The sequence below is a fragment of the Nomascus leucogenys genome, chromosome 6 (assembly GCF_006542625.1).
Source record: "Nomascus leucogenys isolate Asia chromosome 6, Asia_NLE_v1, whole genome shotgun sequence".
NCBI lineage: Eukaryota > Metazoa > Chordata > Mammalia > Primates > Hylobatidae > Nomascus > Nomascus leucogenys.
Genome location: NC_044386.1, coordinates 46,789,064 through 46,814,270, shown reverse-complemented (window position 1 = coordinate 46,814,270; position 25,207 = coordinate 46,789,064). Strand labels below are relative to the sequence as shown.

General features: G+C 35.6%; 1 protein-coding gene across 2 annotated transcripts in view; it reads left to right on the top strand.

The window, feature by feature from the left end:
• UNC13C (unc-13 homolog C) overlaps positions 1–25,207 on the top strand; it is a 654,851-nt gene that overhangs the window by 571,628 nt on the left and 58,016 nt on the right. The window contains exons 27-30 of one of the 2 annotated variants that reach the window (XR_004030428.1): positions 3,593–3,716; positions 6,464–6,520; positions 11,428–11,508; positions 23,396–23,466. Coding sequence is in view for 1 of the 2 variants with exons in the window: in XM_030814067.1 (XP_030669927.1) it covers positions 3,593–3,716; positions 6,464–6,520; positions 11,428–11,508; positions 23,396–23,543 (410 nt within the window). In the remaining variant the exon portion in view is untranslated. Of the gene's footprint in view, positions 1–3,592; positions 3,717–6,463; positions 6,521–11,427; positions 11,509–23,395; positions 23,544–25,207 lie in introns of those variants that run through there. The other variant, XM_030814067.1, reaches the window with a different exon arrangement.

Below are 25,207 nucleotides of genomic sequence, written 5' to 3'. Positions count from 1 at the left end.
GTAGTGGCTGGTACCAGCTTTTCCTTTCCATATTTAGTGCTTCCTTTGGAAGCTCTTGTAAGGCAGGCCTGGTGGTGACAAAATATCTCAGCATTTGCTTGTCTGTAAAGGATTTTATGTCTCCTTCACTAATGAAGACACAACATACCAGAATCTCTGGGACACAGCTAAAGCAGTGTTGAGAGGGAAATTTGTAGCACTAAATGCCCACAGGAAAAAGAGGGAAAGATCTAAAATCAACACACTAACATCAAAATTAAAAGAACTAGAGAAGCAAGAGAAAACAAATTCAAAAGCTAGGAGAAGACAAGAAATAACTAAGATCAGAGCAGAACTGAAGGAGATAGAGAAACGAAAAACCCTTCAAAAAAATCAATGAATCTAGGAGCTGGTTTTTTGAAAAGATTAACAAAAATAGACCACTAGCCAGATTAATAAAGAAGAGAGAAGAATCAAATAGACACAATAAAAAATGATAAAGGTGATATCACCACTGATCCCACAGAAATACAAACTACCTTCAGAGAATACTATAAACACCTGTATGCAAATAAACTAGAAAATCTAGAACAAATGGATAAATTCCTGGACACATACACCCTCCCCAGACTAACGCAGGAAGAAGTCAAATCCCTGAATAGACCAATAACAAGTTCTGAAACTGAGGCAGTAATTAATAACATACCAACCAAAAAAAGCCCAGGACCAAATAGATTCACAGCCAAATTCTACCAGAGGTACAAAGAGGAGCTGATACTATTCCTTCTGAAACTATTCCAAACAATAGAAAAAGAGGGACTCATCCTTAACTGATTTTATGAGTCCAGCATCATCCTGATAACAAAACCTGGCAGAGACACAACAAAAAAAGAGAATTTCAGGCCAATATCCCTGATGAACACCAATGCAAAAATCCTCAATAAAATACTGGCAAACCGAATCCAGCAGCACATCAAAAAGCTTATCTACCACGATCAAGTCAGATTAACCCCAGTATCCAAGGCTGGTTCAACATACACAAATCAGTAAATGTAATCCATCACATAAACAGAACCAGTGACTTAAAACACATGATTATCTCAATGGATGCAGAAAAGGCCTTTGATAAAATTCAACAGCACTTCATGCTAAAAAACTCTCAATAAAATAGGTATTGATGGAACATATCTCAATATAATAAGAGCTATTTATGACAAACCCACAGCCAATATCATACTGAGTGGGTAAAAGCTGGAAGCATTCCCTTCAAAAACCAGCACAAGACAAGGATGTCCTCTCTCACCACTCCTATTTAACATAGTATTGGAAGTTCTGGCCAGGGCAATCAGGCAAGAGAAAGAAATAAAGGATATTCGAATAGGAAAAGAGGAAGTCAAATTGTCTCTGTTTGTAGATGACATGATTGTATATTTGGAAAACCCCATCGTCTCAGCCCAAAATCTCCTGAAGCTGATAGGCAACTTCAGCAAAGTCTCAGGATACAAAATCAATGTGCAAAAATCACTAGCATTCCTATACACCAATAATAGAAAAACAGAGAGCCAAATCATGAGTGAACTCCCATTCACAATTGCTACAAAAAGAATAAAATACCAAGGAATCCAACTTACAAGGGAAGTGAAGGACCTCTCCAAGGAGAATTACAAACCACTACACAAGGAAATAAGAGAGGAAACAAACAAATGGAAATAAATTTCATGTTCATGGATAGGAAGAATCAATATTGTGAAAATGGCCATACTGCCCAAAGTAATTTATCGATTCAATGCTATCCTCATCAAGCTACCATTAACTTTCTTCACAGAATTGGAAAAAACTACTTTAAATTTCATATGGAATCAAAAAAGAGCCTGTATAGCCAAGACGATCCTAAGCAAAAAGAACACAGCTGGAGGCATCATGCTACCTGACTTCAAACTATACTACAAGGCTACAGTAACCAAAACAGCATGGTACTGGTACCAAAACAGATATATAGACCAATGGAACAGAACAGTGGACTCAGAAATAACACCACACATCTACAACCACCTGATTTTAACAAACCTGACAAAAACAAGCAATGGGGAAATGATTTCCTATTTAATAAATGATATTGGGAAAACTGGCTAGCCATATGCAGAAAACTGCAAGTGGACTCCTTCCTTACACCTTATACAAAAATTAACTCAAGGTGGACTAAAGACTTAAACCTAAGACCTAAAACCATAACATCCCTAGAAGAAAACCTAGGCAATACCATTCAGGACATAGGCATGGGCAAAGACTCCATGACTGAAACACCAAAAGCAATGGCAACAAAAGCCAAAATTGACAAATGGGATCTAATTAAACTAAAGAGCTTCTGCGCAGCAAAAGAAACCATCATCAGAGTGAACAGGCAACCTACAGAATGGGAGAAAATGTTTGCAATCTATCCATCTAGGCTAATATCCTACAAGGAACTTAAATCTTAATCTACTTAATCTACAAGGAACTTAAACAAATTTACAAGAAAAAAAAAGAATCAAAAAGTGGACGAAGGATATGAACAGACACTGCTCAAAAGAAGACATTTATGCGGCCAACAAACATGAAAAAAAGCTCATTATTACTGGTCATTTGCATTAGAAATGCAAATCAAAACCACAGTGAGATACCATCTCACGCCAGTTAGAGTGACGATCACTAAAAAGTCAGGAAATCACGGATGCTGGAGAGGATGTGGAGAAATAGGGATGCTTTTACACTGTTGTTGGGAGTGTAAATTAGTTCAACCATTTTGAAAGACAGTGTGGCGATTCCTCAAGGATCTAGAACTAGAAATTCCATTTGACCCAGCAATCCCATTACTGACTATATACCCAAATGATTATAAATCATTCTACTATAAAGACACATGCACACATAAGTTTATTGCAGCACTACTGACAATAGCAAAACTTGGAACCAACCCAAATGTCCATCAATGATAGACTGGATCAAGAAAATGTGGCACATATACACCATGGAATACTATGCAGCCATGAAAAGGGATGAGTTCATGTCCTTTTCAGGGACATGGATGAAGCTGGAAACCATCATTCTCAGCAAACTAACACAAGAACAGAAAATGAAACACTGCATGTTCTCACTCGTAAGTGGGAGTTGAACAATGAGAACACATGGACACAGGGAGGGAAACATCACACACCAGGGCCTGTCGGCGGGTGGAGGGCCGGGTGAGGGATAGCATTAGGAGAAATACCTAATGTAGATGTCGGGTTGATGGGTGCATCAAACCACCATGGCACATGTATACCTATGTAACAAACCTGCACATTCTGCACACGTATCCCAAAACTTAAGGTAGAATACGAAAAAAGTCATTTCTCTTTCCAAAGCCTGTTGATTTAGAAAACAACGTAAGAAAAGATGTATGCTGATTTCATTTTCTATCAAATGTAGAGAATTATCTAATGTACAGAATCATGAAATAGTTTTTTTGAGATTATACATTTTGTTTAATAATTTAGCAAATGGAATTTAGCATTTGAAAATTGTAAAGGCCTAAATTGATACCTTGATCTGAAATTTAAAAGTGAATATATATATATACATTTTTTTTTTTCAGATTAAGTCTCTCAGCAAAAATCTGTGAGAAAACAGTCCTAAAGCGAGTTTTAAAAGAGTTATGGAAGCTAGTTCTCAACAAAATAGAAAAACAAATTGTTCTTCCTCCTCTGACAGATCAAACAGTAAGTATATAAAGTTTAGTTATGCTTTCATTAACCCATCTGTTTTTGGTTTAAGTGAATGATTTTCATCCAGATGAAATACGAATTAAATCCCTTTGGGGAAAAAGTGTTTGGTATCTAGTTTCTTAACAATGATCATTCAAATTATAGTTTCCCATCCAAGTCAATTTTAAATAATGGCAATAGCAGTCAAACTTCACCTTGCTTGACAGTCAGAACTTAACCTCTTAAAACATGTATCAAAGTTCTATTTATAGTGTTATCTGGTTTACACATATAATTTTTATTTAATTTTACCAACCTCAAGAAAATAGAATTAAGATACAATGTATCCACTGTGCTTCTTTCTTAAATGTTACAGTTTAAGGAGATAGTTGCACCACTGCTATTTGGATTTTTTTTCACCTTTCTATTATGCTTTCATCTCTTACCTCCCCACTTGGAGGTTAATAGAGGAGGCATCTTTTAGTGAATCTGAAGAATGAGATTGTATTACCCAAAGAAAAAGGAAAAGAACCAGAAAGATCAATTGGCTGCAAAGTTAGACAATGGTCAAGTGGATACACAGAGCCAGGTATCTCTGTTCACATATCCTGAGCCAAACAAGGGAAAAATAACACTAACAAGCACCTGTTGTGGGGTAATGTATTTTTTTCTCCGTGACTGAGGAAGATAAATTGATGCAAATAATGAGTAAGTATAAATGGAAATAAAATACGCATTATTATACATTAGTTATACACACTCAGTCCATGTTTATTCAGTGAAAGCATATGCCTAGAAAACATTTTCTTATAAAGTGTTCCAAGATGCAAATATGCATGTGTTTTTGTTGATTTGCTGCCAGACAGTGAGTGATAAAATATAAATAACTTTGAGTTTCGCTTAATGCCATGAATGTGTGCTTTAATCATTTTATAGCCTACATATATATAGGTTCCAAGTCACATTTATAAATACACACACACATACACACACACACACACATTCTACTTCAATACATAATGTATTTCCATAACACCGGTTAGCACTCATGTAATTGTTCAATAGAGGAGTATCAGTATAATCTGGAAGCTGGGTTGGTTTATATATAAATTTCCCTAGGTCAGAGGCTCTGGAATATAATAGAAAAACTATAACTTCAGCAGAAAAAGAAAAAGCTCTCCCCTTGGCTACTTCACAGACCTGTTTTAAAAAAGGAAAAAAGAGGAGAGTAACTGTACACGGGCTCCCTCTCTGGAAAACTGAACCTTGCATGACTGTCACAGATGGCAGGCTACCTTCCCCGTCTGCTGGTAGCTCCACTTGCATGAGCGTCTCAGCTCACTTTTGAACTCTGTTGTTTTGTTGTTGTTGTTTTGTTTCTTTTGCTTTTTCTTTCTGGAGACAGAATCTCGCTCTGTCGCCCAGGCTGGAATGCAGTGGCACAATCTCGGCTCACTGCAAGCTCCACCTCCCAGGTTCACGCCATTCTCCTGCCTCAGCTTCCCAAGTAGCTGGGACTACAGGTGCCTGCCACCGTGCCCGGCCAATTTTCTTGTATTTTTAGTAGAGACGGGGTTTCACCGTGTTAGCCAGGATATTTTGCATTTTTAATATTCCTTGAGGCAACCATTAGCTTGACTGAGTTCCCTGCTAGCTATCCAAGCCATATCCCAAAGTAGCAGTTATGGTTTTCATAGTTCTTTAGTAACAGAACTGCAAGGGCTTGGACTGTTCTGCCCATTGCTGTTTTTCCCATAAGTCCTATTATTTTTAGTGTGCAATTTTGTAGAATATGAGGTTTTTCAAGAATGTATATATTATGTTACAGTAGAAATGCTATCTATGACATTTCATTTTCTGTATAAGGTTTTCCCTAGGAAAGCTTACCATAACCTAAAATTTCTCTAGCATTGAGATATCCAAGTATGAATGCACATCATTTATTCATTCATTAAATAAATATTCTTTGGGCTCCTACTATGTACTAGGCACTGTGCTAGGTGACGGGGCAAAATATGAGCAAAATTAACCACGGTTGCTGTTCTCAAACTTATAGTCTTTAATTCTCCAATAAAATACACACTCCGATAAAAAATCTAGATAACATTTGTTCAGAATAGCTAATTTTCCTTCCTGTGACAATATTTCAAGCTGTAATGAACTTGGCCAAATTTAGTGCTTTTCCAGTCACATACACCAACAGACATGCCTCTAGTTTTTCATTCTAGTAAAGCATTGGATGGTTTATTCCAGTGTTTTTCAAATTCATTTCCCCAGGGCCTTGGGGTTCTAGAGAAAGCCTCTGGCTGAGGGAGGGGTTAAGAGGGTAGTCGCTAATAGATTGGACAGCATTTTAGAAGGAGCAATTCCACCATCTTTAGCCCCGTATCTTCAGATTTTGCATACATTTATTTTTGCAGGGAGTAGAATGAGGAAGTTGCCTCTGCTAAAAATAAGTGAATAAAAGTTAAAGATCACTGATTTAATCCATATACTACATTAAACTGGCTACATTAGTAGCAACCCATTCATTAATCTAAACTTAAGACTTTCAGAAGTGGGACACCTATGAGGACTGTTATACTGCCAGCGGTACTAAATATATTTGACCCAATCTTTATGATAGACCAATTAAGGGCATCCAGCATAAGCCATAACTCTTATAAGGGAAATAAAGAGATTATCTGTTGACTGCATTTCTATCGTGACTAATACTGAATATCTTAAGACTGAGTCTTCTCTCACTTTTTCTTTGTTTCTAGGGACCCCAGATGATTTTCATTGCAGCTAAAGATCTTGGACAATTATCCAAACTGAAGGTAATAAAAATAAGGAAATTACTCATTCATGGAAAGTAGTAAGTTAACTACAGTTCCGCAAGCATCCTCCTCCTAGTAACAGTATCTAGCACGGCAGGATTAAGAAGATGTATATCTGTGATTTCACAATCTGCTTTAGGAATTTTTAACTTTGTATTGCAGCATTTAGCATTATTGCTTCTGGATTAAATTAGAGAGCATATTTTCTTTCATATATTAAACTGGCTTGATATGAACAAAGACAAAATGGAACACTGCGTAGAAATCCAGTGAAGTCTGGAGAAGTCTTCAAACCAAGAAACACAGTATGGGAAAATGAAACTCATCAAAGCAGGCACTGAACTTGTCAACATGTTCAGTCCCATTACAAGTGGGGGATGTTCTGACTAAATGACTGTGCTTAGTTATAATTTGAGATTCCCAAAATTCTGGATTTATGCAGGAAACTTCAGTCCCTGTTCCTCCAGCATAGGAACTTGACTGGCTAAAATACATGCTATTTTTATTCCATTTCTACCTACTAGAATGTAGTTAAGGGATGAGTTCCAGACACAGGTAACCTTGTTTCAAATTCTTCCTCAAATGCTTCCTACTATGTGACATGGGCCAAAGTATTTAACCTCCCTTATCTTCAGATGCGGCGCTTGTAAAATGCAAAAAAATAATAATAATATCAGTTATAAGGATTGTTGTGAGTATAAATGAGACAACACACACATTATCTTTGCTTGGTAACTGCAAAGTGTATGTCACCTCCCACTTGCAGAGGGAGCTATCTTCATTCCTCCCCCAGCTGGTAGCTCAAAGTTAGGTGCCATTGAGTATTGGATTGTTTCATATGTACAGCACTGGGGAAAAACAAAATGTATAATTATGTACTGAGGTAAAATATGTGCCTTATAATTTCAGTATTCTATTTTATCATCCACATTATCCCATTCCTAACACAAAAATTAAAACCAATAATCCATCTGGAAGATATAACTATCACCTAAAATTGTTACTGACATGTGTTCAGTGCTGTTGATGGTTGGAAGGAAAGATAAAAGGTAGATGTCACTGCCAAACTATTATTTTGGATCTTGGATCTCTAGCCCTTTCTGTATCCGTTTTATTACCTCCCTGGGATTTCTGGAGCCTATTTTGAAAAGTGGATTTACACACTGCTGAAGTTTCTCACATAAAACCATGAAGGTGAAATAACATAGGTCTTATTACGAAAGAAATGGCCCTGGCCACGCATCTAATATCTGTGTGATGTTAGTAAGCACCCTCCATCTCCCCAGGCTTCAGTTTCCTGAGTTGAGTGTTCTATCAGCTACAACTATTTCATTTTCAAGTGATGGAAAGCCAAACATAAGCAAACGGGGAATTTACTGCTACATGAAATTTTACAGTCCAAGGGTAACTCTGGTTTCTGTGACTACTTGATTAGGGATTCAAACAATGTTACAGGACCCAGATACTCACCACCTCTCGACTCTGCCCTTCTCCTTGTTTGATACATTGCCATAACAGACCTTCATTTCTGTGTTTAAGTTGGGTTGTCTCTGCTCTCACATCCTTTGATGTAACATCTTTTGAACTTCAAGGCTTGTAGAGAAAAACACCCATCTCAGTGCAGGGAATCACAGAAAAGTCTCCTGGAATATCAGTAGCTCTGAGGAAGTATGATCACCATTCCCAAACCAGTCGCTGTGGTCTGAGAAGTGACATGTGCCAATTGGCTTAACTCACATACTCACCCTGAGGTTCAGGTACAGTCAACCCAATCCAAATCTTATGAATTCTGATTGAGATAGAGACTGGTTCCCTAGAGGGTATATACATGCTCTATGGGAACAATCAGGGTCCACAGAAAACATAACACTTTGGCATGCTTTGTGGTCCCATTATTTTTTCAAGTTGCTGAATTCTTTTTCAATTCTAATAACCTAAAAGCACACTATAAATATAATGACCTAACAGGATTATTTCAACAACACTGAAATAATATGAAGGACAAAAGATAGTCTTTGTATCTATTGATGATGAGAAAAAGAACTTCGTTCCATATCATATTCCATTGTTGGCTTTTGAGTTTTTTATTTGTAAATTATCAGTCCATTTATTGATTATTATTTGAATTGCAGAGCAATGAATCTCCTACAGTATTATGCAAAAACCTGAAACTCCAGCTGGCATGAAGAACTTCAAATTCTATAAAACTATTTCCTCTTATTTTATTAGAACGTCACTTCCATTTAAAAAAATGTTAAACCATGGGTCTTTAAATTTTCAATATATTAATTTGAAAGCAGATTTGATGTGCTGAAAAGGTGCTATTTGAAATAATTGTACTGATAGAGAATTTCAGAACTCCTATTTAGGAGTATTGGTAGATAACTGCCTAAAGGAACACAAGATGAAGAAAAATGGAACAATGTGGGGAACGAATTGGGTTTCTGTGTTTGGCTATGATTTAGGATTATTTCATTAAACATGTATTTATTCAACAATTTGACATTTTCTATTACTTCATAATCTGGAACTTCATTAGGTGTAATATATATTATATATAATTATATTATATATTACAATATATAATACAATATATAATTATATATTATATATAATTATATTATATATTACAATATATAATACAATATATAATTATGTATTATATATAATTATATTATATATTGCAATATATATTATATTATATATTGTTATATATAATATACAGTTATATATAATTATATTATATATTACAATATATAATATAATTATATATTATATACTACAATATGTAATATAATTATAATTATATATTACAATATATAATTATAAGTATATATTATATAATTATATATTATATATTACATAATTATACATATTATAATATGTAATTATACATATTATAATATATAATTATACATATTATAATATATAATATATATTACAGAAGACATTTATAATGTGTATTATATATAATACATATTAAATGTATGCTATATATAACATATATATTTGCCTGGCAATATTTCATATAATCAGATTTATTTGACATAAAAGAAAATATGCATAAATCTTCAGGAACTGGTGATATAATATCAAAACCAACTGATGAAAATACACCTGAGACTCTGAGTTTACTGCATGCTTTTTACTTGGGCAATAACTCATTTCTGGCCTCTTTCAGAGATTCCCTTACTTGAATGATCTGTTGCTAAATTCTAAAAAAATATTTCTAGTAAGAATTATATTTCTATAGCACCAGCATATATCACTTATTAGCATCTGTTAAAAAATAATGTGACCACATTTTTAAACCAGTCAAGACTGATGAAGCCAGATAAATTTATTTAACAGAAAATATTTTTAATTACTTGTCTGAAAGCATTTTCCCCTATAATTCAGCAAACATTTCTATTACTCTTTGAGTCTCAATGGGTATATAATATTGCTATTTAAAAACTGTGAAATGACTCATATGATTAACTTGAAATCGCCATATCAGAAAAAGATGCAGTAAGATGTATAAATATATATCATGGATCCGTGAAACGTTATACCATGTTGTTAGCAGTATCCAAAGACAATGATTCTATTGGAGCATATAAAATCCTGTGACACACACTGAAGAAGTACAATCCAATTACCAAAAATTTACTGGGTGCCTAGCAGATAACAACTGCCAAAGTAGACAACGAAAAGCTGAAGGAGTGAGCGAGACATAGATTATCATCTTCAGGAAGTCGTGGCAACTACCAAATACAACAATAAGATAAAGGCCAAAATACAAGGACAAGCCACTAGGTGTGACTGCGTGGTTTGTGCATTGCACAAAAATGCATACCTAAAGGAGCAAGTGACAGCCGAAATTGAGCCCATGTTCCACTTGCCAAGCTGTATGTGTTAACTTCAAGCTGTCCTCTCATAAAAATAAGACACCTTTTATTATTTACCAAAGGCACTGCTTTACTCATCATTCCATACCTGCTCAGAGCTACGTTCACCCACGTGGGACTTTCCTTCTAATTCACAAAGGCACCTACATAAGTTTAAGCTCCAGAAGGACAAAAGTTTTCCCTGTATTAAACAATATATCTCATTCACTGTGAACAGTGCTGGCACATAATAAACACTCAATAAATATTTGTTGAGTGTTGTCCAATAGAATAATGGCAGCCCTGGGATGATTGTATCAGTTTGGGGGGATCAGACATTTTTAAATTTTTCCCTTAGTTTTTATTTCCTTTATTATTTTCTTTTTCTGCCATCATTTCCCTAAATAAGCTTTGTATGATGGGTTGAAACAGATCACAGTGAACAACGAAGAAAATCCATTGTAAAATAATGAAATCAGTTTTAAAATCAGTTTTAAAATATGTAAAATGATTATAAAATATTTAAAATCTTCACAGCCAAATTTAGTTAATTATTTGGCGCTTTTCCCAGGAATGAGTAAGAATTGAGGGCAACTAAGAAGACAGTAAAATGGAGGCATTATATTTAAAATAGACTTTATCAGTAATAATTGGGAGAGGCTTAAATTTGCTCCTTAAACCCTTTTCATGATTGACATTCCTCAGTGTGACAGACATAAACCAAGGAAGTCAGCTGAAAAAATTTCATCACGCATTTTCCAGTTTCTCTCTTTTTTCCCTAACATTAGCTTGCAAGTGAAAATAAAGCCACACCTCTATCAAAGCACTTCTTTTCAAGTAAATGTTTAACATTTCCGCCTTTGACAAAGAGGAGATTTATAAAATATATGACAATCATTTTATTTTAAATGCATTCATGTGCAGAAGATATTTCAAATAGGAAATTTTGCATATGCGGATAATACAGATTATGTTTTAAAGTAGTTGTTGAATACATGAACTGGTTGTTTTATAAGCAATTCTTCACCTGTTTTCCAGGAGCACATGATTCGAGAGGATGCCAAGGGTCTGACGCCCAGACAATGCGCTATAATGGAGGTAGTCCTGGCTACCATCAAGGTGAGATTATAATGCTCCTCTATATACATCCAGAGAGGCCCCCATTTACCTCCAGAGATAGGTAGCCCTGATCTTAGCCATGTATCAGTAGAGCTGCGCCATTCAAAGAGATAGTAGATAGTTGAATAGATATAGGTTGGTGCAATAGTAATTGTGGTTTTTGCCATTAATACTATTGCACCAACCTAATACATTCCTGGAGGATGATTTAGCCCTGTCTGTCTCCTTATGACATCCACAATACACTGTCCTTCTACTTGCTTCTTTTGTCTCTCTCTAAAGCATAAGTGAAACCTATGTTTTAACACATGTTCTCAAAGAAATGTACCCTAAAACCCAGATAAACAGATGCTTTGAGAATATTTTGGGTAGACAGAATTTGTTTTTATGTGTTTTCTATGCATGTTGAAATTATTTTTAAAATATCAACCCTCCCTTCTTGCTTAGTAAGTACAATAATTTCATTTCATTTTCTGCTGAACACCCAAAGACGTCGTTTGTACGCATCAACTGTTTTCATAGCCAAAGATTAAAAGTTATTGTAGTGTATGCTAAATGTGTGCGGATCTCAAAATGTAACCTAGAAGTTATTTTCAAATAATTTCTTTTATATTTATATCCATATATATTTATATGTGAAAGTTTATTAAAGAGTTTGAAAGATGAGTTTGTCTTCTAAATTCAAATTATGTCCAAAGTTTTCACTCTTCACTGGGGGAAGCATCTACTATCCAGGATGTGTGAATAGCATAGCTACTAACTATACTATAACTGTTAGCTACCATGACCCATTTGTAGAGCACAGAACAGTTCTACTGGATAGAAACAATGGTATTCATTTCAACAGAGTTTTATCTGAATAACAGTCACATACTTTCACAAAACTGTCACCTCGTGGCTTTTGTTTTGCAGTTTCAGCATTTAATATGAGGCAGTCTTTTGCTGCTGCAGTGGTAAAAACTGCCAAATTAAAGTTGGGAGGTAAGACTTTTGTGACACCTGGTGGCACCTGGATCACAGAAATGGAGTTTCTAGAAGAGGTAGCAGGAATGTTGTCTGGAAATATGGAAAATTTGCAAAATAATTTTGAGGAAAAAATGAACAACATGAAAAAGAAATACAATAAAAAACTTTAAAAGTTTTTTAAAATTATTTTCAAAAATTTGAGGAAGAAATAACTAATCTTTGGAGTTATAGTAGCACTAATAGCCATATAAAAGGACATGCTAGTAGAAAAAAATAAGCTCTAGTGTGCACCATGAAGAGGAAGAAAAGAAAAAAATTTGGCATCTGAACTCAGCTCTTCATGCATTTTATTAGGTCAATGCATGGCTTTAGGAAAGGAAGGAAAATGTGTTCTGTGGAAATAGGGAATGGTGTTCACTGTGTTCACAGATCCGGCTTCTGTCTCTAACTTCAACATTTCTCTAATTTTTATTGATGGGGCCAGATGATCACCACCTGCTGGCTGAGTTCTTCTCAGAGTCTAAGACAATGTTGATCCTCAAGCAAATTCCTTTTATCTTGACAGCTCAACTGTCCTATCTTCCTGTTTATATCATCTATACTAATATTTTAATTCAGTCTCAGACACCAGACACCATCCTTGTTCTTTGTGGACAAAACTACTATTTGGTGTCCTAGGTCCAGTAAATGGGTCCATGCCATTTGTCTTGTTTCTCCAGGACTGAAGTCTGACTCTGGTCCTCCTGAGCCCCAGAGCCTGTGTCAGTTCTCCAGTTCCCGTCTTCCCTAACTTCTGTGATGCCAACTCTTTCTCTAGGCACCTCCATGCTAGGCCTGCTGTGCCTGCTATGAGACTCTCTTGACCCTGTGCCCTGCCCATCTGCCAAGGTATTCCCCTGATATCTGATTTTCAATGACTGTCATCAGTTTGCCAATGCTGAGACTCCCTTTATCTTGTCTGTCTGTGAGATTTGCACCAACTTACTGTCCTACCAAACACTAATTGTGAGATTGACTACAAAGGAATTCAAGAGAAGGAAGAGTACAACTTAAAAGAGTTTTAACTCCAAGAGCTAAAGATTCAGTGTCTCCCCAGAGCCCAGCCAAAGGAGGACTATAATGCAAGCAGAGACCTTATGAGAAAGATGACCTTAGACCAAAGGAGCAGACGCTACCCATGCTAATTTCCAATGGCTGCTAAAGAGATAATCTTTAATTCCTCTTCAGCTCAATTTAATTGAATAAGCTAGAAATGAGAAAACAAAGAAGGAAAATGTTATGGAGTTTTTAGAATATAGGCTGAAATAATGTTTTACATTTTCAAATTTCTCTTATGTATGTACATCATTTCACCTGATCCTTGTCAATATCCTGGGCGTTAGATAGGTCAAGAATGATTGTTCACATTTGATAATTGAGAAAATTAAAAGTGAAGAGATGTCAGTTGTTTTTCCAAGGCCATAGCTCTGCTAGTAATTGGCAGAGGTGAGAAAGGACTCCAAATTCTGAAGCCAGTGTCCTTGCTTCTATTTCACATTTTTTCAATAAGTATGTACGAAGTTTAAGTAAAATGTAGTAGGCTAAAAGGGATGCTTCTTCAAAGAGATTACTTCTTGCTACATTAAAATACTATGTCAATTACTTAGATTCTTTTCTAATTATTTTAAAATAATGTAAAACCTTTCAGCCTCTATACAAGCATTGATGAAAATATTAATTTTCTAAATATTAAAAGTTTAATTGGACTGGAACTATTTTATAACACCAGTCACATGTAGCTTCTATTATAAGTCAAGAGTGTCAAATATGGCAGGAGTAACAAATGATCATCTGCTGCAGGTAGGATGGTTGGGCTTTGAGACATTCCATTTACCTGGCAAAGCAACCAAATCAACAATATTTGAAAGTAAAAGTAGAGAGGTGGCAGCTATGAGACAGATAATCAGTCACCTAATCTGTATGTGCAAACTAATAGGGAGGCCAATAGGGAAACTTTAGAGGAGTTCTAGCTGGACTTTGAGTTCCAACCCCATATCTCAAGAAGACTCAGGACTGACATGAAATTCCCCAAAATGTAGATTTCTTTCAAAGAGAAATAGCAGTTACACTTTGACCTGAAAAAATGCTGAATGATTTAATTTTTCCCACCCTTTTAAATTCCCGCAGAACCCCTGTTATATGGGCCTGAACATGACACTACATTATATGTTGCAAATATATTTGGCATCATGCAGTGGCAATACTGAGGTTTCTCTAAAAATAATAAACATCTGAATCAGGGCCCTCTAGAAATTTGCATTTCTTGGTATAAGGAAAGAAATTTAACTATAAATTCAAATATAGCTTTGGAACTTATTACTTTCTTATTTGATCCTAGATAATACCATTTCTTATGCTCAGGACTCCAGCAGACAGAAGCACATGGTGATGAACCACATTTTATTCCTCTGTGTTTCTTACCCTCACAGAGGTTCTACCCTATCCTGCTATCTCCATTGTCCATGGGGTGATTCCAAGGGCTTTTTCTCAGCATCTGCTTTTCACCATTACAAGTATAGCTTTTGCCTTGGTTAAAATCCAGCTGCTCATGAGAAGAACAAAATAACCTACCTAGTTTAGAGGATTGCAATTCAAATATCATTATTTGAGAGCTTACTATAGGTAGAAAATATGGTGAGCAATGAGGAGGTGGTTGGAGATGAGAGCACTTGCCTTTTACTTGGGAACAAAAACATCTACAATCCGTAAAATAATTGTGGACAAAGGATGGGGGAGGGCAGAGAGGATGATGAATTTTCTCTGAATGTCCAGGGAAAATCTTCCCAGAGAAGCACATTTAGGGATGTAGAGGCTAAAGAGGGAAAAAAACAATGGGAGAAAGGCATTGCAGGCCTATAGAAAACACAGCATGAGTGCCCGAAGAGAAGGCGTTGGCTGGCATTAAAACTTTAAATAGTCTAGTGTAGAAGAACCGATCATGACTGGCTGAGCATCACAGGGAATGAAAGAGGAACATTGGATTGGAGCCAGAATGCTGCGGCTTAAACACCAAAGTAAAGAATCTCAACTTTAGTTTGTCAGCAAAAGAGAAACACTGAAATATTTTATGGGCAGGAAGAGCATATTCTGATATGTGTAAAAGAGTACTCCAGTTGTGGTAGAAAATAATTTTTTAAATTATCTGTCAAATAATTTCTAAAAAAAGAAAACTTTAGTGGCTAACCTCTAAAATTATAAAGTTAAGGTGGGTTATGATTATGTCTAAGTTTGCAAAATAAGCTGTCTGCCTGGATTTGCCGAAAATATGATACAGGTGTTGGAAAGAACAAAGTAATGATGGAAAATTGCTACCAAAATAGTATATTTAACAAAAAAAGGGAATTCTTCTTATAATCTTGTAAAGAAACAATAGCATGTTCCCATGAGTCAGTAAAAATATATTGTGCAAGATCTTCAATCTTGAAAAGTTTGAAGAGTTAGAAGAATTCAGAGAGTTTTATTGGGATTATAAAAAAATAGCTTGCCAAGCATGCAGGCAATATTTTTCCTGATTTTTTTAAATTTGGCAGTACTATTTTTTTTTTTTTTTTTGCCTCTCAAATCACAGTCAGGTCTCAAGTGCTTTATTTTCTGAAAAGTCGCGAAGAAAAAAAGAATCTAGTTATTTTTCAAGGTAAAGAAAATGATACTTCGTATATAGCTCCTTCCTACCCCCGAGGTGATAATAGTGCTCCTTATCACACATCCTGACATTTGTGACACCAACATATTAATGTATCTAGGGTGGCAGCCTTTACAAATGTCAGAAGGTGTCTATGAATTACAAAAGTAAATAAAATACTGGAAACTACATGGGAAATTATACCACTAACAAGTATAATATCAGGATAGGAGGTGATTAAGAGAGAGAGAGAGAAAGACACCAATGTGCAAATTATTCTTCTCTCCTATGGAAATAATACTACTACTCAAAAGATTGTTGAAAGAAAATTACATGAGTCATCACATACAAAGCAATTAAAGCAGGCATATAGTAAACGCTTCATAAATATTAAGTTGTCACTTATATTGCCTGATGACTGGTTCATTTTGGAGGCCTCTCTTTCTACTCTTAAGCCCAAGACCCCACATACTCTACTGCAACCAGTGTGTTTCTTTTTTCCTCCTTTCCCAATAAACCCTTTAATTCCCTCTCAAAGGAGCTAACTGTTAAATCTGACTCTTTCCGCCAAGCAATAGTTCAAATCCTTAAGGCTTTGTTCTCTGGCCTTTTGGTTTCCTGGGCCCAGCACTTTTTCCCTATAACAGCACAGTCCTGGTTAGATTCTTTAACACCTGAGACTCCCCTTTGAGAAGCAGTGCTGTTCCTTCTCTCCAGGAGTTTATAGTCCAGATTAAAAGCTGAGAGAGGTACATTGAAAACGAAATAATCATACATGTTAACTTATAACAGTGTAAGAGATGGAACAGATGATTCAAATACTAATTTAGGGAAACAGATTAAAAAAATCATAAAGTTTTAGAGGATGTGATCAACCAGTATGGACTCAAGAGATCAGGAAAAGCTGCAATGGTCTTGAAGGACAGATGGGAGTTTACAGGCTGGATAGAAAGCTTTTTTTGGAGGAAGACTCAGGACAAGAACATCAACAGGAAAAAGGAATTTCACCAGGGAAAGGCACAAGACGAGAAGGCTTGGAGGCAGTGAGTAGACTACTCTGTGGACTGGCCTGAAGCAGTGTAAAATGAGGTCGATGGGAAATGTTTAGGTTGAAAATACAGAGGTCCTTTTGTGCCCTCAGTATATTTTATAAAAGAGGATTCACTGATGGTTTTGAAAATGTTATGCTAAAGTCATTTCACCAATAGGAATCTTAAAGAAATGCACAAATTAGATTGCATAGTTCAAGACTGTAGCCAGAGATTTGAGTTCCAGTTATTTAGTTCATAAGATGATGAGAGCTAACAGCAAGGTGGTGGCTTTAGGAGGAGAAAGGAAAAGATGGATATGAGTGACACATGCCAGGGAGAGTTGTTGGAACTTGGCAACTGAATATGGGGCAAAAAGGAAAAGGAGCCCAAAATGCCTCAGAGATTTCAGCCCCAGCGACCGAGAACGCATGGTTCCACCAAGAAAAATGGGAGACAGCCAGGAAGGCTATTTTCCTAGTGCCATGTTGGAGTTAGGTACGATGGCAGGAACGTGGAAATAAATATTTAAGAACCTGCTTGAGATAGGGCTGATGCTTAAAACACAATGCTGAGTTCTATCTTGGGGAGTTCTATGTTATTCTGCCAATTAAATATATTTCTTACAATTGGAAAGAACTCCATCTTTCACGAAGCTCTTCCAGTTAGAGTAATTACAATTTTACAACACCAAAGATAGAATGGATATTTCTGCTACCATTCTATAAATGAATTAACTGATAGCCTAAGAGGTTAAATAACCTAGGCAAAAGTCTGACTGTATAGAGGACAGATGAAGAATTATATTTTCTAGCATATTATAAGGATCAGAGAATCAAAGAGGTTAAGAGGATTCTCGACTCTCTGAATTGGAAACATGACTGAGCGTCTCCCAGTCTTGCCACGTCATCTACAATGTTATCCGCACATGGTCTTCTGGCCACCACTTAATAGCAGCCAGTGACGGCACCTCACTAACTTATAAGTGGAAGTTTTGATTTTTAAGATGCATTATTATTGGAAATTTTTGATGAATGTGTCAAAGAAAAATCTGCTCTCCTGCTATGTATTGGTGCTCCTTCTGTTCTTTGGAACTACTATAAAATTATTCTGTTTCCTTTTCTGTGTGATAGACTTTCAGATATTGAAGAAAACTATCATGCCATCCTATATCATCTGAAGCTGTTTATTGAATAACATGCCTTGTAGACCTTATGAAATTCTGGTCATCTATTTTTAAAAGGCCTCCACTTTTCATATTTCTTGTAAACGATGAAGCCCAAGAATGAACTGAATATCTCAGATGTGTTCTAACCAATAAAGAATGTTCTTGCCTTACCAAACCCTTATACTTGACCTGTCTACCTATTTTGATGCATGATCAGATTTCACTTGCTTTAACAGCTGCCTTCTCACTTATGAAATCATGTTGAGCTTGAAAGCAAATAAATCTTTATGACTTTTTAACATTTTCTGTTGTTAAGCCACATCACCCCTATTCTGTACTTTGCGGTAAACACAAATATTAATATTTATTATGAATTCTGGCTTTTTACTTTCCTCTTTGCCATCTCATTCTAGAAATGTTGACCCAGCATTCCAGACTACCGGGACCCTTCTAAAGCCAAATGTTGTCATCCAATGTAACAACTTTAAGCTTCAGCTCAACTGCACATCTGTCAAACATGCTTTCTGCCTTTGTTTTTTTAAGTCCATAGTGAAAATATCAGCCATGATAGAGAGGAAGAGAGAATGTCATCCAGCGAATACCTTTATCCTTCTTTGCACTAAATGACCAACTCCTCCATTGTCCTTCAACTGAGAGGTTACAAATTTTTTTCTTCAGTAAGGAGGAAATGACCTGTCCTAAATGTTTTTTGCCCACTTTTTCCTGCCACTTTAGGCCAGTCTAAGTAAAATATCTGAACAGATCAAACTGAAGTTTCTTAGAGTATACTGCAGGCCACAGAGGAATTATAAGAAACCAAGTCTTGGTCTTTTGTTTAGAATCAATGGAAAATAATGCACTTTTCACTTGTATAATGTTTTCATTGTACTGGGCTTTAAACCCCACATTTACAAATTCCTTTCTAGCATGTTATCCCCCAACAAAATGCCCATTAAAATAAGTAGAAATCAACTATACTGCACTGAGCTATGGATAGTGGGTTTTGTCTAATAATTAAGACATTTACTTCTATACATCACCCTCACATTATATCCTTCAAACCCAAGCCTCAGCAAAATGCAGATTCTACTCTCTAGTTCCTTCAGAGTCATGGGCATAGAGTCAATCTGAATGTAAAATCTCTGAATGCCATGTAATAACTGCAGCCCCCTTTCTCCTGATTATCTGTGCCAGTAAGATAACCAGACTGGTGCTCTTAGATGCTGTCATTCCAGGTTTTGAACACTGTGTGAAAGGTTTTCATAAAGTAGAATTCTCATCGAGTTTCCATTTGCGTAACCATAGAAATCACCTTCTTCACTGTTGGAGTGAGGAGCCTATAGCATATGTTATTTTTCTGTGTCCATTGAATGGGATGTTTTCATTCTTACCACCTGGCAATTTGTTTTCTCTTCTGACATAGCTACCCTCTGTCCTGGGTTTCTGTCTCGGGACATTTCATATTGTAAAATGCACTCAAAAGACAAAGGCATTAGTTTCTGCCCTTAAAAATCTTCTATTCAGTAAATGTCCTACTAGAGACTTTAATGGAATAACAAGTGAAACTCTATGGCTAAAAAAGAGGAAGTCAGTTGAGTATCATAACCTAAAACTATAGGGACCCTTGGGTTTTCCTCAGGTACAAGCACACACTTTATTTATGATTTCATTTCCTGATTAGTCCCCAAAGTCCCAGGAGAGTCCTACAAAATAATGCCTTAGTATTAAAAACATGCCCTTCTATAAAATTATTTTAAAAGATTCAAGTACAAGTACATAGTTTATGCCTTCATAGCTTAACTCTTTTTACCTTCTCCTATGAAGCTTTCTAGGCCCTCAACAATATCTCAATTAGATGAAGTTCAGTGACATTCTTCTGTTCTTGGGTTTCTCAAATCATATTCCATGGAACACTTGTATTCCCAAAAGTATTAGCCCAGTGATATAGGTGTCCTATGGCCTAATAATTTTAGCAAGAAGGTATATTAATAAAGGATTACACAGATCTCTTTACCACAGTATGCCTCAGAGCCTCTACCATGTTAATAAGCATTGGGAATCTTTAGGAGTGCGATGTCATCTCTTAACTTCCATAGGCCCTCTACTACCTAGAGGCAGCACAAGTTTAGTGATGAGTATAGAATAACAGTAGAAAACAGTATTTTGAAAACTATATCTAAATTATACGTGGAGAACTACAAACACTTCAGTTCTCCTTAAATAATGCTGAGAGTACTAAGGTTTCTCTTGTTTATTTGGTGAGATCGTCCTCTTTGTCTAGGTCATGAGGATAAATTACCTACTGGCTGCTAAAGTTAAAAACAACAGTACTTAAAAACTCATAACCACCAAAGATGTCACTTCTTTGGAAGCCTTTGCTGGCTCCTTAGATAACAGAATTGCATGCCTCCCCCATTATCTGTATTTTCAGATCATTTTTCTAACACCTGCAATGTATTTTTGAAGTCATTTGTTTAAATGTTGGTTACATTTCCTACTAGATCATAATCCCTTTTGGAGCAACCACTGTGTCTCTTTTGCTTTGTAATGTTAGCATCCAGCACAAGGTCTGGCTCATGATACAGATTTAATAAATATTTATTAAAGAAAAGAGGGAGAAAACAGGTGGCACAGCAGACATTACCACGGATGCTGTCAAGTATTAAGGTGACTGAAGAATCCACAGTGCAATCTTACAAATTAGACAGTAAATCCTGTGGTCATCCTTATAAATGCTGTCACTCATACTACTTTATATACACTGTTAAAGAACGGTTTTTAAAAGAGAGTACAATTGTGATATTCATGCAGTTATAAGATGTGTCAAAATGTTATTCATCAATTAGTGAGAGAACCAGGTAAGATGTTACTACTGTCTCAGAGGAGAATTCCAGAAACCAAGCATATACAAGCAATAAGAAAAGCTGGAATAGAGGCAAGACAGATTTATCCACAGAGCAATATTCAGTTCTATTCCACCCAAAATAATTAATTTGTATTACTAGGGACAAAAATCATCTACACTATTTTTAGTAATTTTCTACCATTTATGGAGTTTTAAAGTAGCCCAAGGACAATGAAAAGTGAAAATAACCCAAACGTGTATCATAGACAGAATACCCACTAATCTTTTCTGCTCCTTTTTCCCCAGAAATGGCAAGTTTTCATTTTATCAGTTTTGGTTTAACTTCCCTCTCTTCCTCCTCCTCTTTCTGCTCGTCCTCGTCCTCCTTTGTTATAATCATCTAGCACTTAGGCTCAAATTTGGTAAGACTGGGGCTTACCTGAGAAATATTAAGAGAGAAAGTGCCTTCCTTTCCAGAGTTACCCTCCTACCCTTGGCTCAGTTTCTAGCATTGCTCTTTACTCTCAGGCAGAGTTATTCCTTTGGATGGCTCCTTGATTCATTATTAAACAGTCCTCCAGAGAGCACCCGAGCACCCTTCTAGGTGATACAGAGTCAAGACCAATCTAAATACATTTATGTGCATCCCCCTCAATACGTCCATGAAATCTTTTTTCCATCCTTAAATACTGTGTTTCTCAAAGAAAGGAATTGTCATATTTTTTCAACCATTAAGGCACCTGAAACAGTTCTGGACTAATAGTCCTCTAAATACTTTCTGCATGTGAAAATGTTTTAACATTCTTTATAAGATCCAGGTGTAGAACAATTTAAAAATTATGTTTTGTCTTTTCCTAAAGAGAAGACATTTTTTTCTGTGCCTCCTTTTCATAGCATATATAGTTTTTGCCAAAGCCTGTGTGCTCACAGAGCACCTAGCTAGAATCGGTAAATGGAATTTCAAAGGACCATAGGTTTCTTTCTGCCTGAGGAGGGTATCTGTAATTGTACCAGTCTTTCTTAAGTTTAAATCCCAATTGCCTAATTTCTCTGGCCTACACCCTGAATCTCCTCTACAGTATACTCTCTGAGCTATATACCAGATGCTTGCTAATACCCATAAAATTTTTCTGCATCTCCCCTTGAATAGGGAAAAAAAACTGAGAAAACTATGATTTTTCAGCTCATTGAAATGTCTTGCCTGAGAACTTCTTAAGGAGTGGGAAAGAAGAATGACACATACCCATTTAGGAGAGCGTCTCTGAATAATTTCTTGAGCTTCTTCGACATATTTCATTCTGTGCTAATTATAGATCACAGTGAGCCACAGTTACTAGTGAGTGCTTTGTTTCCTCTAGCATTGTTGGTACAGGAAGAGAGAAAGAGAACCATTTAATCTTAACAGAATATTATAAATCTATTATCATTTATAAACAGGTAGAAAAAAAAATCCTTAGTTCTATCATATATCTCTAGACAGTCTGCATTTCCAAGAGATGTCTGTGCATAACACTTGTAGTATGAAAAATGCTAACATCCCTCAGTAACCATATTTATTGTCAATTACCATGTATCTTCTCTATTATTTATAAATATTGGAATATTTTGAGTTTGGTTGAATAAAAATAGCAAAAAAAATAGTTTTATTATATTTATCAGACACAAAGTTCAAGGGGTGTTGGATTTCTAAGGACCACTCTGCTTCATCAGGTTGGCCTATATCTGCACCACTGTGTGATTAGAGGATTGGGCAGATGGAGTGGCAGACACCTGACCTAGAATCTCAAACTGGTATCTGGAAGATATGTGGCCAGAAGCTACCTTACCTATGAAATTTTGACAACCCTTGGTATTTTTCTGGTATTCAAGAAACAGAAGCCAATAACCAACTTGATAATTGTTACCTAAACCTGTTATTCTATAAGGATTGTGACTGCCACATCAGCATGATCTCATTTGTTTAAAATTTTGCATAAGAGAAAAAGGCTTAGGCCTTCTGGGATATGAGGTCTGTGATGTTGAGTGTCATTTCAGAGACGTCTTCTAGGGACCTGAATTAGATGTTAATAACTTAGCAATGGGAAAATGATGGGACCATTTTTTTGTATCTTGCCTTGATCAAATTGTATTATTCCATTTGAGCTTCTCTATTAGAGTAATAAATTCTTTCCTCCAATACTTCTCTCTAAATGCCTCTGCTTATTTTTTTTTCTTTGTAGCAATACTTTCATGCAGGAGGAAATGGCCTGAAAAAGAATTTCTTGGAGAAAAGCCCAGATCTTCAGTCTCTGAGATATGCTCTCAGCCTTTATACCCAAACTACTGATGCCTTGATAAAGAAATTCATAGATACTCAAACCTCACAGAGTAAGTAACACATAGGACCTGAGAATAAGGTAAACTGAATACTAAACTAAAATTTGACATCAGAATTATTATACATAGTACCAATAATTTTTTGCTGTTGTGAATTGAAGTATCATTAAAAATGGAGAGTTATGGTTAATAGAGAATACCAGTTTTTTTAGTGTTCATGAATTATAATTTTATAAATAATTTCAATAACACTAAGATGTATGTCATACTAAAGCTCTATGGAATGCCTGACTTGTTGATGATTTTAACTTCCATAAAACCACTTTAAGTAAAATCTACTTTTTAATATTTATGACCATGATATTTTCTTCAATTCAGTATAAAAGACTCAGTGGATTTCTGGTCTTGGTATCGTCCGAAAAAATGATAATAATTCCCTAAATCCTAACTTCAAATGTAAAATCCTGTGCTCTGGGGTTTTCATAAGGGAAATCTCATTTTACGCTAATTTCATATGAAAAAAATTACAAGATTTCTTTGAAACAGGCCAAGAGGCAGGCTTCGTATTTTATTTGAAACTCAGATATGTTTCATGTGTCAAAGTTTCCACTGCATAAGCTTCTAGGATATTACTGTTCAAAAATTTTTCTTTCAAATTGCTTTGTGATTTATTATATTTTGGTGATTATATGCATTTAAGATCTGGCATTTCTAAGAGATTATTGAAAATGTCAGTACGAGTCAAAAGAGACAAATGCAGGCTCAAACTCCAGAACCTAATAAGTTATACTACAGAAATAATAAAAGTAAGTAAGAGGACACTGTCTTCATTCATGAAAGATCCTTGGAAAAGGGAACATACTGATAATTTTTTAACTGTGATGAAAATACCCTGGACTCGTCATTGTTTCCTCTTGGATATATTAATTTTTCTACCTATATCAAAGATAAAGCTAAAGGTGCTAGGTAGGTAGTCTGCCTATAACTGCTTTCTGATACTGTCCAATTAAAAGCTACAATTATCCCTTTTCATATATCCCAGGTTATACTGTGGGATATTTCCAGAAAGGGAAAAGTCGAGCTCGTGAGAGATCGTCAAGAGATGCAGAAATATTCAAAACATTATTCCCTGAATGCATGCTCGTGCTCCCTTAAGGTTTTCTAAACTTTATAAATACGAATACAATTCTAATATATCAAATAAATAGTGTTGTAACTTTAAGAAAACAATGAGTATATAAAACTTTTGCTTTATCTTTATAGGTTTACATTTATGTGTACACCACCCCCAGCACACACACATATACATATACAGACAGTCATCCCTTGGTATCCATGGGTAATTGGTTCCAGGACCTCCCATAGATAACAAAATTTATGGATGCTCAAGTCCCGGATATAAAAAGGGATAGGAATTGCATATAACATATGCACATCCTCCCATATATCTTAAATCATCTCTAGAGTATGTAGAATATGAAAAAATGTAAATAATTTTTATGCAGTATTGTTTTTGGAATAGTAACAAGAAAAAAAGCCTGTACATGTTTAGTAGTATAGTTGCAATTTTTAAAAATATTTTCCATCCACAGTTGGTTGAATCTATGGATGCAGAACCCATGGATATCAAGGGCCGACTGTGTGAGTGTGTGTGGATACCTCTATGTATGTTTGTGTGTGTGTATATATATATATATATAAAATCAACTATGGTA